This window comes from Anas platyrhynchos, chromosome 3, assembly GCF_047663525.1.
Source record: "Anas platyrhynchos isolate ZD024472 breed Pekin duck chromosome 3, IASCAAS_PekinDuck_T2T, whole genome shotgun sequence".
Taxonomy (NCBI): Eukaryota; Metazoa; Chordata; class Aves; order Anseriformes; family Anatidae; genus Anas; species Anas platyrhynchos.
In genome coordinates this window covers 4,447,624-4,466,371 of record NC_092589.1, presented here as the reverse complement: position 1 = coordinate 4,466,371, position 18,748 = coordinate 4,447,624, and the positions used below count along the sequence as shown (strand labels likewise).

At 43.9% G+C, this 18,748-nt stretch overlaps 1 protein-coding gene across 4 annotated transcripts in view; it reads left to right on the top strand.

Annotated features, from left to right (window-relative positions):
* Positions 1-851: 851 nt before the first annotated feature.
* RTN4 (reticulon 4) overlaps positions 852-18,748 on the top strand; it is a 44,005-nt gene continuing 26,108 nt past the window's right edge. The window contains exons 1-3 of one of the 4 annotated variants that reach the window (XM_027453245.3): positions 852-1,375; positions 15,291-15,347; positions 16,170-18,617. In XM_027453245.3, coding sequence (XP_027309046.3) covers positions 955-1,375; positions 15,291-15,347; positions 16,170-18,617 — 2,926 coding nt within the window. In that variant the 5' untranslated portion in view covers positions 852-954. Of the gene's footprint in view, positions 1,376-7,585; positions 7,622-15,290; positions 15,348-16,169; positions 18,618-18,748 lie in introns of all 4 variants that reach the window. The other 3 variants (XM_038175871.2, XM_038175872.2, XM_038175873.2) reach the window with 3 other exon arrangements.

Genomic DNA, 18,748 nt, shown 5'->3' with positions numbered 1-18,748 from the left:
TTACAGCACTGTGAAAAGGTCTGGTTTGAAAATGTGCACGGACAATTCGTCGATAGAAGGTACAAAATCTTAGGGGGAAGAAAGGAAGAATGAAGTCTGAAGACCTTACAGGTCTTTAGTTAAGTGCTTATTCACCAGCTGTGCAATTTGGTATCCCCATGGTGTTGCCTTTGCTGCTGCTATACAAATTCTTCCCATTTTCCTTCCAGCTGTGCCTGGTAGAGGCAGGGAACACCCATGTCTTTGTACAGCCTCCTAAAAACCTCACCTGGCCCCAACTGAGCTGAAGGAGGCAGGGGATGGACAAGGCGCATCCCTTCAAACAGCTCAGGAATTAAAATTCAGAGAAAAGCACAGCTTCAAGGGAAGGGAACAACGGGAAAATGCGGTGCCTTGAACAAATTGCGGCTGGAAACGAGGCACCCCCGGGAGGCTGCCGCCAGCCCCGCGCTGCCTCCAGGCCCCCACACGCCTCAAGATGTCCGCGCTGCGCCCAGGCGGCGCGGCGCCAGCACCGCCTCACGCCCTCCCGGCCGCACCGAGCGCTGCGCTGAGGCCGCGTCCCCCAGCACCCGCCCGGCCCCGGGGCTGCTCCGGCCCAGCCAGCGGCTCCCCCGCACTGCGGAGCCCGGGGGGAGCTCGCTCCGGGCCGGCCCCAGCCCCAGCCCCGGCCCCGCCGCATCCTCGGCGGCAGCGCGGGGCTGGGGCTGGGAGATGGCCCCGCCCCTTCATGCATATTCATGAGGCGGCCGCGCCCCATTGGCCGAGCCGCGCCCCCGCCGCTTCCCACTGGCTGCCGCCCACGTCGCTCAGCCGCCGCGCCCCGCCGCCCCCCCAGCGGTGAGTCACCGGGGCGGGGAGGCCGGGCCCGCAGCCGGCAGCGGCACAGCCCCAGCCCCAGCCCAGCCCAGCCCCAGCCGCGCTGCGCTCATTGTTCCGCCCGCTCCCGGCGCCATGGACGAGCTGGACCAGTCGCCCCTGGTCTCCTCCTCCTCCTCCGGGCCCCCGCGGCCGCAGCAGCCCCAGTTCAACTACCAGTTCGTGCTGGACGACGAGAAGGAGCAGGAGGAGGACGAGGAGGAGGAGGAGGAGGAGGACGAGGACTTCGACGAGCAGCTGGAGGTGATGGAGAGGAAGCCGGCCCCGCCGCCCGCCGCAGCCCTGCCCGAGCGGCCGCCGCAGCAGCAGCAGCCGGAGCCCGGCGGCCCCGCCGAGCCGCCCCGCCCCGCCGCCCCCGAGCCGCCGCAGCCCGGCTGGAGCCCCGCGGCCGCCGCCTCCTCCTCGTCGTCCGCCGCCAGCACGCCGTCCCCCGCCCGGGAGCAGCCCCCGGCGGAGCCCCCCGCGGCCCGCAAGCGAGGAGCCTCGGGCTCGGCCGGTGAGTGCCGCGGGGCGGGCGGGGGGCGCCGCCTTTGTCTGCCGGGCGCGGCCCCGCTCCTCCGCCGCGCCCCGTGCAGGAAGCCGGCTTTGTGCTTCATCCCCTTTGTATTTTTTTGTCTTTTCACAAAACCCCCTCTTTCTGCCTGCGCGCCCCTCCCCTCCCTTCTTTCTCATGCTCGGGGCGGGAGGGCGGGGCGCCGCCCGGCCGCCGCCTCGCACATGGCAACGGCCCGGGAACGGCCGCGGGACCCCCACGGGACCCCCGGCCCCTGGGGGGGGCAGCGCGGCCCCGGCCTCGCACAAAGGCGGCGGCTCGGCACGGGAGACCCAGCCCCGGGCCCCCGCCCAGCCCCCCGGAACAGCCGCGGCGCTGCGGGTCCCCAAGCCCGGGGGCGGCTGCGCCTCGGCCCCTCTCGTGGCTTAGCCGCAAGTGTGAGGCTGTGGAAAGAGGCTGTGGAAACAATGGGAGCTGGCGAGGCGATGCCTCAGCCTGGCGGTGCCTTGTCTGAGTGCCTGCTGCCCGGTGTCGGTGCGTTATACACGCCTGGGAGGTGCAGGGTTTCGGTAATCACGTCAGGAGCGAATGTGGTGGTCGGGATTTAAGTGAAAAAAGGTGCTGGAGAAACAACAAAAAGCCCCCTTAAACGTGAATTGCGTTTTGGGGGGATAGGTTCAGAATGCGTCTCATCTGCACGTGTGCCAGGACTTTGTGGTTGGCTCTGCTGTTGTCTCTTATGAAGCCTTCTGATCCTGTGCTTTCGCTAGCTCTCTAGCAGTATGCTGAGGAGATTGTTATTTCCACCCTTTGGATGACGGATAATGACAAAAAACTTGGAACAGATTTAACTGGAGGGATCCTGTCTGATGGGCGAGTGTCATTTTTTCTTTCTAGGCAAGCAGCTCGAGTGGAGCCATGGAGGCTCAAGCAGAACAAAATGGGAGAAATAGGATCAACCAAAGCTTGGTGTTGCTTTGAAAAGTGGGGCTAAAAGTGTGATCTGTAGAGCTGCATTTGCTTTCTGCTCCTTAACCCTGAGGGATAAGGCAGGGAACACGGTAATTCCCGAAATATTTCTTCTTTCTTGGAGCTGAGGAGGCACAACTCAACTGGGTTGAGTTAGGAGGGCTGGGTAGTGTAGCTGAGGAGTGGTGTCAGAGTTATTTTGTAAGACCTAACTGGAGGGGACGGAATTTATCAGTGGTGACTAATTCAGAGCTCTGAAGTGAGGAGGCCATCTTTGGGAGGCCTGGCTCCCAGAGACAAGGTGTGGCAGATAAAATGCTCATCTAATGATGGGTTGGAACATTACAGGTTGTGTTTTAAGCACTTGAAACTACTAGATGAGAACAAACTGTTTTGATAGAAGCGCTGTCTAGATATGCTATGAATGCTTTGGTCCTCTCAGGTGCAGGAGTACTTGAAACAAACAACAGCAACCTGGTGTAAAACCAAAAAACAGTTGATGTTTAAAGGGATACTTAACGTTTCTCAGTCAAAATGTTTACCTTGCTTCAAGTGAGTTCACTTCCAGTCTTGCTGTGAAATTGGCAAAATCAAACTGGTGCCTGCAGCTTGTGGTGGGGTGTCTATGGAATGGATCACCCCGTGTTTGTGGTGGCTCCCCCTCTTCTGGAGGGTTTTGGTTTCATTTACTTTCAGCTCTGCTATGAGCTTACGATATAAGTGAAAAACTGCAGTCTATCATCTAGAAATCTAGAAGATGTTCTCTTCATACTAAAAATCTAAGGCTTTGATTTAATGATGTTTTAAGACAAATAGCTTTGAAATTTTATTTCTGAGAAAGTAGTATTGCCTATAGCAAGTGCGTGAAGAATGCTAGGGTTTTCTTTTTATATCCAACAATAAGGGCTAGCGCTGCTTTTTGTCAGCATAACAATAGAGAAAATGTATAGACAACTTCTTGGCCCATTAAATTTACTATTTATATCTGGAGGTGCTTTAAAAAGTAAATCTTTGTAATTAATATCAGCTACATACTTATAAGTATTCAGTGTTGTTGTAAGAGACTGACATAATTATATGTAATGTGAGTCTCTGGCTGTGTGTCTGCAGCCTACCTTCTTAAGAGCTAATATAAATATTTGCTGCAGAAGAAAACAAGAGGGCTACAGTAAAACTTAAGCTGTCTTGGGCACTTCTTTTTCTTGCTACTCACTGTTACGTAGGTAGCAAAATTTACTATTCTTCTTGAGCTTTCTACGTAAATCTTCTCAATTACCTACATTTACATACAAAGAAAAACAGGTTTGAGGTGGTCATGCGTGGTAAAAATGAATCCTTTTTTTTTTTTTTTTTTTCCCCAAGCTGTCTAAAGTAAGATCAGCAAGTAAACTAAGATGAGAAGATACCACTTTCTGTCTTCAAAGCCCCAGGTCCTGGCCGTGCATCCTGCTAAAGGCAGGCTATGCAGTGCTTTGCTGGAAGGGGAGGTTGTGGTAGGCCATTTAACCACACACTTAACAAGAAACCCATATGCACAGCCAGCCAGCCTGGCCTCATGGGATGGCAGACCAGCGTCCAAAGCGAACAAAGGTGATGACTTGCATGCAAGCAGCCTGCGACTCGATGCGTATGCAAATGTTCTGATGAATTAGTTGATGAATTAGTTTTGTTTTCAATTTTTTTTTTATTTTTTATTTTTAGGACTTAGTTTAATTCATCAGTGTTCAGGAGAGATTTCATAAACAGTCTGCCTGCGTGCCAGACTGCGTCAAGCAGAGGTCAGCAGGGATGCCATCACTAGCCTCAAGCTACCAGCAGCACAAACTATTCTGTGTTAGAGTTCATCCTCACCAAATTGCCCCCAGCTGTGATAGGAGGGCAGTTATACGTAGTGGTCTATACCTGCTTCTGCACACTTCGTTACAGAGTGTCCCTTTTATCGTGCAGTGGAAATATCCTGAGCTCCTGTGACTTGCATTTTACACAAATTCTAAAGCAGCGTATATACTCTCTGGCTTTTTTCCACATTGATGAGTTTTTCCGGTGCACTGCTATGAATGCACAGAGGAGTTGTGTGGGGCCTGGGGACGGAATGCAGCGTGACTTGGAAAAAATACAGCTCTCCTTGAATGCTGCTGCTGGTGACTTTCATTTGCAGCCCTTGGTTATTAAAATATGTTCCTGCTGATCTTCAGCATTTCTTTGAGGCGTATCCCCTCCTGCCTTCCCAAAAGTAGTCAGTAAAGCTGTAAGGGAGGTGGTCATCACCTGTGTATATCAAAGCTGGATACCAGTGTCTGTTTTAGTGATGTACAGAGGGGGAGAGTAACCAGCGATTTGACTGGTACAGTCAAGCCAGTATTTTCATTTTTGTATTCCACGTTCAGTGAATGATCTTTCTATATCATATTGCTGTGCACACGTGCAATGTCAAGCGCTGTGGGACCAGCTGCTTTAAGAGATTCTGAAGCCCAAACCCCGTATTTCTCCTGTTAACCAGATGTATGTGCAAGGATGGCCCTGCCAGGTTTGATAGTGTATTTGCTTAGCGCGTAGGTGTCCTTTGACTTGCTTTGTGAGATAAAACAGCACAGCTTCCACCTACCGTATAATGAGGTAGCCCACAGGGAGGCTTTGAATTGTATTGGGTGCTCTCCCTTGGAGATGAAATCTTACAAACCACAGAACTGCTGGTTGGTTGCCCTTCATTCCCCTCCTCCTCCTCACCTTTACTTAAGGGAGTTTGCAGCATGTCTACAAAGTGACAACTGGTGTCCACCCTGTTGCATCACTGCTGGTGAGCACCGAACCTCTTTGTTATCTCCTGGATAAGCACTGATGGCAGTCCTTCTAAAGAAGAGGCGAGGGCAATGTTCAAGCCTCCAGGTCAGTGGTGTTCCCTTGCTCTGGTTGAGAACACCTAGAACATTGCTAGGAAAGTGTCCAGTCCCTTTGCAATGAGTGATCTACCGATGAGTTAGGAATGAGTGGTAGTTGGAACATAAAGGTCAAAAGATTCCAACTTTGCAGCTCACAGGGAGAGAAAATACACAATTGGCATGGCAAGGAGGCAGTCTTAAAGTAGAACTGTTACTGGAACATTGAAGCATTTTGTGTTATTTCAGTAAATTGCCATGCATTTTTCTAGCCTAAATTCTGGTTGGTGTGCTGTGAGGAGGTTGCTTTCCCTGTTCCTTCCTCCTCTCCTCTTCCTCCAGATGGGAAGGATGTGGATCTTGCAGAGCATTCCATCCAGGAGCCTGGCTACTTAGCAGAAGCCATGCAGTCTTCATTCTCCTAGCCCTGGAAAACAACGTTTCCATTCTGGTGCCATTCTGTGCAGATCCTGCTGCTTGCCACCAGGTTTCAGTAGGGCCAGTAGGTCTGTGTCTTTCAACATCTGTATTGCAGCACCAGTGACTTCCTTGTTCTCACGGGGTTGCTCTAGCTGTTAACCTACAGGGCTGTTAACCTACAACTCGAGGCATATGTGAGTGTGCTCATTATCTTTCTTTGTTTTGTGTTAAAACAAGGTTTTGAATGAAAATGGCTTTTCTTGAGCTTACATGTTACTATGGTAACCATGAAACTGATACAAAAATTAGGAATGCTTAGTTAGTCGGAAAATGTCCTTCAGGTTCTAGATACTTTATAAGCAAGGAAATACTTCTTGGTGTTTTACTGTCCAGAAAACATAAAGCAGCGCATGTCGCTTACAGATACATTGTCCTGACATACTCAGGAATGTTTATATACAAAGTAGGAGAAAATCATGTAGATGTTGATTGAGCTGCGTTAGAAATGAAAGAAAAGAAGCTATTACATATATAAAGTGAATTGGGAGTCTAAGTAGAACAGTGAAATATTTTCATATTTTTTTCATATCTTGTTTTATGGATTGAAATAGAAATGGCTCCTATCACACTTTGAAGACACTACATGATGTTTTTTTACTTTTTAAGATAGCTTTTGGGGCAGTAAAGTACAGGTAGCAGTGAGATCACTGGACTTACAGCTGGTTGACATTTGGAGCTATGACAGCAGCAATAAATTAATGGGCTTATTAATATTCATAAAGTCAGAAAATCAAATTACATTAGAATGTTTTTATCTTTCAAGTGGAAATAATCTGCTGCTAACTGTATCTGTCAAAATAAGACTATTTCTGCGTAGAGGTTTTCTTAAGACTGCTCTTCCCCATGGTTTTTAATGGCTTTGTCTCCATTTAGTGTTTTCCAGTGTATAAAGGGGACATACCTTTTTCAATACAAAAAATATTACTTTGGTGTTGTGTGGAAGTGCTAGGAATACCAGTTTGACCTTCTGTTTTTGCTGGAAGGCTTGCTTTTTGTCTTAGGAATGTATTGTGAACTTTTACTTGCAGCTTTTTAATGAGTGGAGCAATCATGTCATCAACTTCATCAGCTAAGAAGAATATGTTAATTGAGAAGTCTTTAAATAAGACAGCAGACTGAGATAAATATAAACTTTTCTGTTTCCAATTAAAAATGCTCTTGGCCCATTAGATGCTGTTGGTCTGATGTCAAAACCCTACTGCTTATCCAGTTATTAGTGTTTTGTGACCAGTTTTCTTGAGCTGTGCTATAGTCCCTCTTCTCAGAGAAGACAAAAGCCTGTAATGCCTGTCCATCTCTGTCCTTTGTGATAAGGAAATGAATGCCGAGCAAAATGGTTAGAGCATGTGTGAGGCCTTTAGAAAGCAGGTCAGAGCTGGAGAACCGTAAGGAAAAGGAACAAGAGCTGGAGAAAGTAGAAAAAAGTATGTGGTAGTGTTGGAAGAAAGGTCGTTCCTTGGTCTTCGGCCTAGTCTTTGAGAATTCATGCCTTCAGCTTGAGAAATGCTGTTCAAAGGGCAAAGGGAGGAATTTCCAGTGTTTTGAACCCAAGTTTTGTTTAAAAGATCTCATTGTTAGATAAGAAAATCAGTTCTCCTTTGTATGTGAGTGGTCTAAGTGATTCAAAAACCCAAGTGGGCAGTTAAAACCTGTATTGACCAAAATCTACTGCAACCCAGGATTATAGCCCTACTTGATATCTGAACATATTCCTTTAAAAGGAGATTATTGGGATAGTATATTTAATGTTTTCACACCGCTTCATCCATTTCTTTAAAAGATACTCTTACATGATGGTAATGGCTTTGTTGAACCCTCAGAATATCCGTGTTTTTTCCGTCTCGTGGCACGGACTTACCTTATGCATCCATTTGTTTTTATTTTGCAGACTACAAATTCTTAAGACAGAGGCTTGTCACACAAGGTAATGTGTTGGGAATAGATGCTGGAAGAAATTGGTAGCATCTCTTCTCCATTTCTGAAAGATTAATTTAGCTAATAAATGTATTCTGCAATGATAAAGTAGCTAATCTAAATATTTCTTAATTTCTTTAATCATGGAGCAAGCAGAGAAAAATTCCATCTGTACAAATCAGTGAAGGGGACTCTTATGATTGGTATAATCTCTGAAATTAAATTGGATAATGTCTGTGTAATTATAGGGTTTGCATGGCTCTTTAGACCTCCTGCTTCTGAATAAGTTTGGATGTAATTATGTTTTTCTGTTTTGTGGCACTGCCAGAACCCAAATTTGTGTGTTATGCCAATGTATGGTTAAAGAATCTAGATCTTATGGAAGGCTTATTTAGTTTTTAGATTAATTCCATAAGTTTTTGATTACAAATACTGCCAGTGTGAGTTCTCATCTATAAGGTGGTGTAGAGCTGGATTTGTGTTTGTAGCTGGCTAGATTGCTTCTTATTTTAAATTAAGTACATTAAAATAATTTAAATCCTTAAATATAAATCCCTGATCTGTGAATATTCATTCATATCTGAGATTTCTGGATTCATTCTAAGCCTTGCTATTAAATATTTGCCTTTATTTGTGATGAAGTGGGTATTTTCAGGCCTTCACAGGTGAGCTCTGAACAGTTGAAGCTGATGTTTATGGCCACCTGACATTAATAAAAGGAGATATTTACCCACCACCTGATGCTGCTTCTGTAAGAAGACACTTTGTGGTTAGATCAGTTGATACAGCTGGGCAAGGAGACAGACTTTTGGTTAATCTAGGTGAAAGTTATTTGTTATGTGCTGCTTATTCTTAAGTGAACTTATTTTTTTTCCCTAAAAGCCAGATAAAATTGTGTCCCTGCTCCAGAGAGATACAGGGATACTTGTACTGGTGAGAGCCTGGAGATAGGAAGTGGCGAAACAAGCGTCTTCTGTAACGCCCCTTGGATCCTGTCCATAAAATTATTCATCAGCATTTGATGCAAGACCAAGGAGGGGTTGGCAGCTGTGTCAGAAGTATTTAAAGGTCTTTAAAGGAAAGAAAAAACAACAAACAAAATACCAATGCTCTTACAATGGACATTCATTTTGGCAGTTTGGCAACTGTAATGGAGGGAATCATCATACAGCTGGCATTAACACATCTTCCCTGTACCCCGTTCCTGCTTTGGTTGGTAGATGAGTATTGCAGGGCTGGTATAGTCTCCCTTTTTACTCTATAGCTGACCAAAAGAAGGTGGAATGGCATAGCTTACCTGTGTCCTTGTACCCTGAACAGTATTTGCATTGCGGAGCAACTCCCCTCAAATGTCACTTTTTGAAAAGAAGGAAGGGTGCTGTGAGTTGTACCATGCAAATACCATATCTGAAGGAGGAAAAAAAGCTGCTTAAACCACTCTGGTTATAGATTTATTAAACAGTAAGATGACACTGCTTCTGGCTAGAGACTTTTTTCCATAAAACCGAGTATCTAAAGTGGCAAACGTTCAAAATGCTTGTTTGGAACTCATTTTCTTGATCTGTTTCAACTAATGTAAAATTAGAAGTCTCCAATGCAGTATAGTGGAACTTACTCTGCAAATGATGCGTGGTGCCTCTTGGCAGTAACTGAAGTCCCAAGAGGACTCCCAGTTGCCCTTGCTGATGATAAAATTCTTGGATCCTTTTGTGATCCCACCTCTGATACATCAAGATGTTAAAAATAGGGCTTCTGTTTTCATTTGAATCTGCAGCAGTCTGTCTTCTGTAGCGGCTTGTATGTAAATACTTTTCTCTGAGATTTCCAAGTAGTTTACAGTCTAATTTACTAAACTGGAAATGTCTGTTTATAGACTACATGTATGACTAAACAGTGTCGAGTGAGAGAACCTAGTTGTTTGCTGTGGCCCTGCAGCCGGATCTAATGATATGAAAAGATGCTATTAGCCGTTGAATCCTCATCTTGAATTGCTTAAATATTTGGTGAAATACTGTATTTAGAACAACTGCATCAGAACAGGAGGTGATTTAAATGGAGTCTGTGTAGGCAGCTGCTCTTTTCAAAGTTCTTGCGAAGTTGTGTGCTTTTGTGCACTGCAGCACAGAATTAGGCATCTGAGAACTTGACTCTGCTTGAATATATTTAAATTAACTTTCTCAAATGGTCAGATACAGACTTTGATGCTTTATGCCAAGATGTAACAGTTCACTTGTAATAACTTGATACAGGCACATGGCAGGGGAAAGCATAGCACTCTGTCCTTGCGCTTATAAAATGTGAGGATTCTGCATTGCTCTGCAAAGACCTGGGGGGGTTTTGTAGTTCCTGAATCTGTAAAAATAAATAAATAAATCACAAAACAGTAAGAATCACAGAATGATAAAGAATAAAACTTTAGCAGTAATGCATACGTATATTCTCTGTAAATAATTTGAGATCAATAATGCAGCTTGGGGCAGTCTTTGCTGTGGGCAAATTAACAACTTGATGTGTTGAAGAAGCAGGCAATTTCTTTTCCTGTCAGCCCCACAGCAATCGCCATGGATAAAACTTTTATGCCACATGAGACGCCACTTATTTTGTCTGTTCTTTTATTGTTACATATTTGTATTAACAAGAGAGGCTCTTCAGAATCAATGTCCCATTGTGGTGGGTCTGTCTTACTAGTACGTTGTCTTGCTAGCAGGCATTCTGATATTTTTCTTAAAAATGCAGAGGTGAAGTGGTTTCTTAAAAACTTTATTCTTAAAAAACAAAGAATAGTTGGCAAGAATAATGTACAATCTCCAGTAAACTAATCCAGGAAATGTTTTTTATTTTCTGAAGACTGAAAATGCCATCTAGCATCAGCAAATTCCCTGATGCAGTCCCCTAATAAAGCTAAGCTATGCATCAGGATGAAGCATACTATCAATGTAAGGAAAAAATATTTTTGTCTCTTTTTTCAATACTGAGCTCGTACATAAAAACGAGGAGTGTATCAGAACAACAGACCTGTCTTACCATAAACCTGATGCTTGGAAAGTTGTGTGTGAGAGCAGGTGGATAGGTGCATTGGTTACCAAAAATTCAGCAATGGGGGCAAAGCATGTTCTTCTCAGTTCTTTTTTTTCTGTGACCAAACTTAAGTCCTCTGCTTGCTGCTTTCTGGTGGCAAGTATATTTTGAAGAAAATTCATTTTTTTGGGATAATTTGTTTTCACAGGAACTGTCAGTTTACTACTTTTTCATTTTAAAATGTTTTTCTCTTTCTCTGGAAGTGTTTTGCAGCTAACTTCACTTTCTCTTCGTTGTCTCAGAAATCTTTCTCTTCATTTAATTCTGTGCTCTTTTTCCAAAACTTTGGTATTAACCAGTTTCAGTTTAAACTGATAATAATGGCTTCCTATAACAACCCTGGTTAGCAGGGGAATTGGTACAAAATCAGAATGTGAGTTTTAAATGATGCTTCACTCGTATGTTGCAATCTCACTTTTTTATTTTTAAACAAAACATAAATTAAAAACATAAATCAGTTTTATGTTAGTGGAATTTGCATTTTAGTTGAAACAATTTTACAGAGCTTTTGAGTGTGAGGGTTCGTGCTAATGAAAAGAAGAGCTGCACTTTTTTGGGGGGGAAGGGGGAATATTTTGTATAAAGTCAAGGTAAAATTTGCTGAGTCATTTAAAGAAAGATCAAAATGAATCACTTTGTGCATTAATGTGTTAACGTTCTTTTTCTCCTCTCCTCTTAGGGTGATATATTCACATACATGGGTGGTTGTTTTTAAAAAGCTACACTGAAGCTTAAATGAGACCATAAATAAATTTGCACAGCTCCTTGGCTGGATATGTATGTGCATAGTGAAATATTATATTTTAATCTTCAGTTTGACCTGCACAATCCCATTCTTAATTTACAGCTACCCTGTAGTCTCTTGATTTATTGCATAGCTGCTAGCCTGTGAGGATGGGGGGTGTGATGGGAAAGCTTTTGAAGTCTTGTTCCTGTCTGGCTGTTCCCCCTCCCCCAGTATTTAAAAATATTTATTAGGGGTTTGTGAAACTAAAATCTAGGTAAGAATGTTGTTCTTAATGAAGCATGCTCTGGATAGTACCTGATAAAGTCACCTCCAATTCCTCAGTCGGCTCAGGCATGAGCTCGAGTCTGGTGTTTGAGCAGAACAAAAACACCCGGGCAAACCTGCAGTAAGGGCTGTTCAGCACGTGATACCACAGGTCTGTATTACATGCCCAATGCTGATGGGCTGTCATAAAGTTATATCTGAGCTCCCCTGTGTTCCAAAGTACAGGCTGTGCTGGAACTTCTGTGGGACCGGCCCCTGGTTCCAGCACCCAAGGCAAAGCACCCCCGGAGTTGTTTCTGAAAGGTTTCTACCTCCAATTCTTATATCACAGGTAAAGTGCAAATGTCAGTGCTGGAAAAAACTCATTCCCTTCAGTCATTTGAGCTACAGTTTGAAGAGAATGGGTGGTTCCCTCAGCAGTCATGCAGATGTGGGAGTTGTAGAGGGCCTACTCTGTTCCCCTCCACATGCCTGGAGGTGTTAGACAGGGCCAACAGCAGGAAATGGTCCTCGTGTTATCTTCCTTTTGGCAGGAAAAATGCTGCTCTGATGTGGATGGAGGGCAAGTGGGTGGTTCTCCTTGGCTGGTTAGGAAATACTGCTTTTATATAATCCCTTTTCACACTCCAGCTATGTGTGAAAAGTAAAGTATGGGTGTGGGCATAATATCCTTCCATTAAGAGAAGCTGGGAGTTCAGTGACTGGCGTGGCTATTGTGTGTTTGTGTTGAGTAAATGGAGGCCAAACCTGAGAGTTCCTGTGTTGTGCTGTCTCAATGCACCACTCCGAAATCAGGGATCACATTGCTAAAATCAGTGTTCCCAGCAGAAACCTCTCTCGCTGGGCTTGTGAAGCATTAAAAAGATTTCCTCTTCACCTCCTTACCCCAGCAGACTGTCTTCTTTCTTTGCCCTTCTATTTCTAGATTTTCTGCATCCCCACTTCTTTGGCTTGTGCTTGGTTTCCCCGTGGTGAGATCCTTTTCTTCCAGTGCCTGTCTCTCTCCTGATGCTGCGCTGTACAGTCTCTTCAAGTCCATCCTGCTTCCCTTCCCATCTCCTCTGCTCCCAAGTGTAAATCCTTTCCAGCAAACATAGATTTGCTGTTCCAGCACGGCCTGGAGGAGATGAATGTGTGTTTTTGGGGAAGGTGCGCACTGAGCAGTGCTCCTTGTTGCCAGCTTCCTGGTGAGCTGGCACGTGGCAGCTCCCTTGAGGCTTTGGACCTGGTGTTTGTGTGTGCAGTGCTCCAAGGGGAGTGTGTCATGGGCAGGGAAGAGGTGAGGAGATAAGAGATGTTGGCCTTGGCTCAGGGATATGCAGGCACTGCTGATCCATGTAACCAAGGGGTATGAAACGTTTCAGTAGGACCAACATCTGGCACACAAAAAGAGGGACAGGGCTCCATATTTACGGCTGGGAGGTGCTACTTGCTCAGTCCATCTAGGCCTAAAGCTGGGGGATAAGAGAGTGCTGCTTCTTTTTGCAAAGGGAGAGGCCAAATCTAAAGCTCAACAGTGGCCCTTGACACAGTGGGCATGCTAGAGACTGAAGGAAAATACTTGATGTTCCTGTTTTTGGCATCATTTTCAGGAAAGCAGAGCAGCGCTCTGGACTGATGGCTCAGGCTGCATTTTCGGTGAAGCCCCCGTGTTTTGCTCCAGGCCTGGTGGCGTGGCTGGGCAGCGGGCTCTGCAGGGGGGGCAGCACCTGGCTGAAGAGACGGCTGGGAGCCCAGGCCCGCGGGTTGAGCATCTCCCGAAATAAAGGCCAGGCGGTGTGTGGGTGGGTGGCGCAGTGCTGTGACCTGTGGTATCAGATTGGTCAGCCGTCCTCGGGTGTGGGTTTGATCCTTAAAAGCTTTTGCTGCCACTGAACTGTCGCACTGTTTTAACAAGTTTTAAATTGGGAATTGAGGTTGCACTCTGTGGTTCTTAATAGGAAAATGTAATTTCCAGAAGACGGAACAGAGGCCCTCTTTAGCCTGGCAGGAGTTAAGGAAGCTTCTAAATACTGAGTCCTATGCTCCAACTTTATTACTCTTGCCATGGTTTGTGAATTCTAAACATCACTTGAAGATAAGTGTTCTGCAAAACAAAAATGACTGGCTGTATTGTGACAGGAAATGTAGGTTGTGCAAACACTTCTGATTTTTGGAAAACTGCAGTTGGGAATAATTTGAGTAAGCCAAACAGGTCACGAGGCTCTTGAAGTGGCATTGCTTTTGGAGAAAGTCTTTGTTCAACTCTGAATGACCATAATTTCATTGGATTATTCTCTATATTCTGCTGGACTCACCATGTTTCTCATTCCTTGCCTTTCATCATTTGAAAGCAATTGATTCTATTTTGCTTTGCTTTTAATTACGATATGTGTTCTCAGCTTCTTTATACTTGATCTTTGTCCAGGCAAATAAAACTAAAGATTGTTGATGTTGTCTAGACTGGAAATTGAAAATCTAATTGAAATGCTTTGAAATAATTTTCAATTCTGGAAATGCGATCAGTACAAACTGCAAATACTCTTTAACACTCTCATTCTGAAGAGTGTATGAAGTTTTTGAATTAAAAGATAGTTACCTAAATGTTACTATTTTTACATCAATGTAATGCCAACAGGCCATGACAGATCTGGGAAAAATACTGCTGCTGACTTGAATTTAGAGGAAGACTGGTCTTGGTTTGTTTAGTTCCTACTGACATCGCTGCTTCTAAACTGGGCTTTCATTAAATGTTTAATGCAGCTTTGTAAAATATAGTTATGCCTTTATTTCAGGTAGTGTAAAATCTGAAACTCTGGGATCCTCTGGCTTCTTGACATGCATTTGTGAAGCAGAGTGACTATGAGTGACTATCTTACCTTCGGAGCACGGTGCCCTTCCTTATATTTACTTAGCTCTTTGGGTTGTAATTGGAAGTCTGGAACTTCCTCTAGTGAAATATTAAGGTTAATACAAATTTAGAAAAACAAATAGTCTTCTTGACTCAAGACAAAGAAAGATTTAAGAATGCCTTCATTTGGAAGTTTGTCTACATTATAACATAATGCAAATAGTGACTAGGAGTACAGGCACTGTTACCAGATCAGCACTCTCTGGAGAGTTTCAGAGCTTTACTCCTTGTAACTTTTCAGAATTTTTGGTTGAGTCTTGTTATCCCTGCTGTTGTCACAAATATTAGGAGCTAGGAAACCCTCTGACAAAGGGAGTAGGTTAAGGACAGTGTGTTAATGGCAGGTGATTTTTCTAATGATGGAGGTAGTAAAACTGCTTGGTAGTATGCAAGTTTGAATAACGAAAATAAAAAAAATGGTTGCTGGTGTGTATCTTATCCTAAACTGGACCTTGGCTTGAAGGGTGGAGATCCCTCAGTTACCTCAGTAAAGATCCTGTTGCAAAGGGAGAACTCTGAACATTGACTCTCCCAAATTACCTGGCTTGTATCTAGTTTGGAGGTTCTATGTGGGTGTTGGCTACGTGCCTGTCTAGGTACTGGGAACTACTTGCTCGCTCCTCCCTCCCTTTCCCCTTCCTCTCCCCCATCAAACTATTTAGCCTTTATTTCTGCTGAGGTTATTTGTTTGTTTTTCAGATGAGACCCTTTTTGCTCTTCCTGCTACATCTGCGCCTCTGATGCACTCCTCTGCAGGCAAGTTCTTTCTGCTCACCTTTGTCTGAATACATCCTGCATTTCTGATCTGATCTCATTAACTCTTTCCAATTAGTTTGCCTTTACTAAAAGTCAGCATGGGTCCAAGAATAGCGCCTCTCATTCTTTTTCAGTTTTGAATTTTCAGTTGATCTGTTCAATATTTTAATACCCATTCATTTATTTACATGGTAAACTGTTCTGTAAACAAACTACAGCCATCTGTGAGTTCTTGGACCCTTGATGTAAGAGAGCAGTTGATACTATTAGCAGGTTAGCACATTAAAGCATAGTTGCTTTATTGATTTAGCAGAAAGAATTAATCCGTAGTAACTTTCTGCAGTACTTCATATAAGTAAAATTTTATATATTTTTAGTGGGTTTTGTTAGCTACATTGTCCACCAAATTCCCATTGTTTAAACAAAAAATGGAAACAAAATCTTACTGGCATGCACGTCTGTGCATATATTTATGCACAAGTGTATGGACATACCCTCTTTCTGTTTCTTTTCCCTCTGCACTTTGACAATATTGCCTGCTATACTTGGATGCTCTGTACTTGTCTGGCATCTTCAGCTTTACTGTGATCTTTGCACTGCAAAAAGTTGCTGCTTCTCTAGCCTACTTCCTGCATACTTCTCTGCTAGAAGAGATGAAATAGAATAGCATACTTTAAACGATACTTTGTTTTTTTGGCTAGTAATATGTTACAGAACTCAGAATCTCTGCATAACTAACATCATGTGAACTTGTCATGAAAATTTGCATTGACTTTAAGAGCACTTGCATTCTCTAACTTTCCTTTCTGTCCACGGTCACAGAAAAAGTTATGGACTTGCAGGAGCAGCCAGGTAGCGCTAAGTCACTTGGTCAAGAGGATTTTACTGCAGTCCCACTTGATACTGCTGCTTCTCTTCCCTCCTTCTCTCCTCTCTCAGCTGATCCCTTTAAAGAGCACACAGCCTTTGATAAACTCTCAGATGGATTACCTGCAAGAGGCATTTACAGAGAAAATGCAAGTGAGATTTGTAAAGAAACAATGGAAAACATAACAAATCCATTTCTTGCTGAGGGAAACAAAGACATTTCTAAGATGAAATACTCAGAAATGGAACCCCCATTCGCTAAAGCAGAAGCAGCCATTTTATCTCAAGCTGAAGAAGAAATGCAGCTAGAGGGCCCTAAAGAATTATGTAACCTGGAGAAAATGCCTGCACAGCAGCTGAAAATGTCTCCAGAATCTCCTGAAGATTTGTCTGAGAAAATTGAGGAAGATATCTTCTATAACAAAGACAAGTACAAAGGTGGTGATTATGGTGAAAAGGGAGCATTGAAAAAAGACACTGTTCAGAGGGAGGAATATGTAGACTTCAAACCATATGAGCCAATATGGGAATTAAAAGGTCCTAGTCATGAACTGAGCAGCTTGAGAGAGGATGTTGGAAGTAAGATAGATGGCACAGTGGAAAGCAGTTTAGATAACAAATACGGTGTAGATAAGCTGGTGGTGCAGAAGGATTATGAAAGAGAGAGTGAAGGCAGTGCTGAAGATCTCTCTTTCCCAAGTACCCCAGAAGCTGTAAAAGAGCCTCCTCAGACTTACATCACTTGCACTAAATTTGAATCCTCTGTAACTCCTGATGGTGACAAAGTCAAATCTCTTTCTCCACTAGAGGAAGGCACTTCAGAAAATAGAACCGATGACGAGAAAAAAATTGCAGAGATGAAAGCTCAGAACACAGAACAAGGTGATTTTAGTACTCGAGCAGTTGGCAAGCAGGAAGGCCAGGAAGCTGACTATGCTGAAACAGATAGCACTGCTGATAGGCTATCTGACATTGCAGCGAGTATGCCTGAAGGTCTTACTCCTGATCTAGTACAAGAAGCATATGAAAGTGAAATGCATGATGTGGCATGTACCAAACTTGCTTATGAAACAAAGATTGATTTAGTTCAAACCTCCGAGTCAGTACAAGAGACTCTGAAACCTGTGACGCAGCTCTGCCCCTCATTCGAAGGGTCGGAAGCTGCTCCATCACCAGTATTGCCTGATATTGTCATGGAAGCCCCGCTAAGCAGTGGGACTGCTGGTACAGAAACATCTACTGTGCAGCTTGAGGCTTCCCCATTAGAAACATTTATTCCTACTACTACTTATGAGAATGTAAAGCAAGAGGCAGAAAAACCTCCCTTATACCAGGAAGCAGTGAATGTACCATCGACAAAGGCCCAAGAAGCAAAAGAGGAATTGACACTTAAAGCTGATCGTGAGAGTAGTGCCAGTCCTGAAGATACAGAGACTCCATATATATCTATTGCATGTGACTTAATTAAGGAAACAAAGGTCTCTGGTGAATCTGCTTCTTCATCTTTAACAGATTATTCAAAGATGCCAGTAACAGAATGCATTTCTCAGGATGTGCCTGAACACAAGGAGTTTGTTGAAAAACTGTCTTCACAGTTTGGAAAATCTGACTTGTTTAATAGCGAGGTGATATCTGACTTTCCTGAGAAAGAAAGTGAAGAGCAGTCTCTCAGCTTAAAAAGTAAATCAACCGAGAGCATTGTAACTGATGATGAACATGAAGAACAACTTGTAGATTCAGTAGCTGCCCCAGGCAAGCCTTATCTGGAGTCTTTCCCAGCCGAACTGGACTCTTCCAAAAGTGTGGCCACGCAGCCATCTGAGCCAACACCTACAAAAATAGCTAAGGCAGAGAAGATTCCCCTTCAAATGGAAGAGCTGAATGCTATGACTTACTCAGCTGATGTATCTGTTGCTACAGAACCAAAAACAGGAGACAGCAAAGGTGTCTCATCCACAGAGTCTTCCCCAATCTCAGTAGCAGAAGACTTTGTGATGGTAGCTGATCCTAAAACTGTTCCCGAATTTGTGGCAGAAGTTGCTGACAGAGAAATAATGCACAAAGATGAAAGCGAAGATATCAGTAATGAGATCAAAGATGAGAAGAGGCAGTTGCCTTGCCCAGAGCTACCCTGTGATCTGTCTATAAAGAATGTAGAAGTTAAAGCTGAAGAAGATGCTCGTGTCTTGAAAAAGTCCTTGGAGGCAGTGGACAGAGAAGTGCCTGAAGCATCCATGTTGTCCTTACCAGCCACAGATACCTTACCTGTATCCACTGAAAAAGAGATAGTCAGTGTAGTAAAACCAGAAGCTTTTGAGAAGGAAGCTGAGAGAGAAGCTGCTTCAATTAAAGAAAAGGAAAAGCCTACTGCTGTATTTTCAGCAAAGCTGAGTAAATCTTCAGGTAATCTGTGTACACTGTCTTGCAGTTCACTAATCTTTGTAATTCTTCAGCTACACTTAAGCATGTCATGATTTAATCTTTTTTAAGTCATGTTCTGCAAACTTCCCTGTATAGGTTGAGGGTAACAAAAA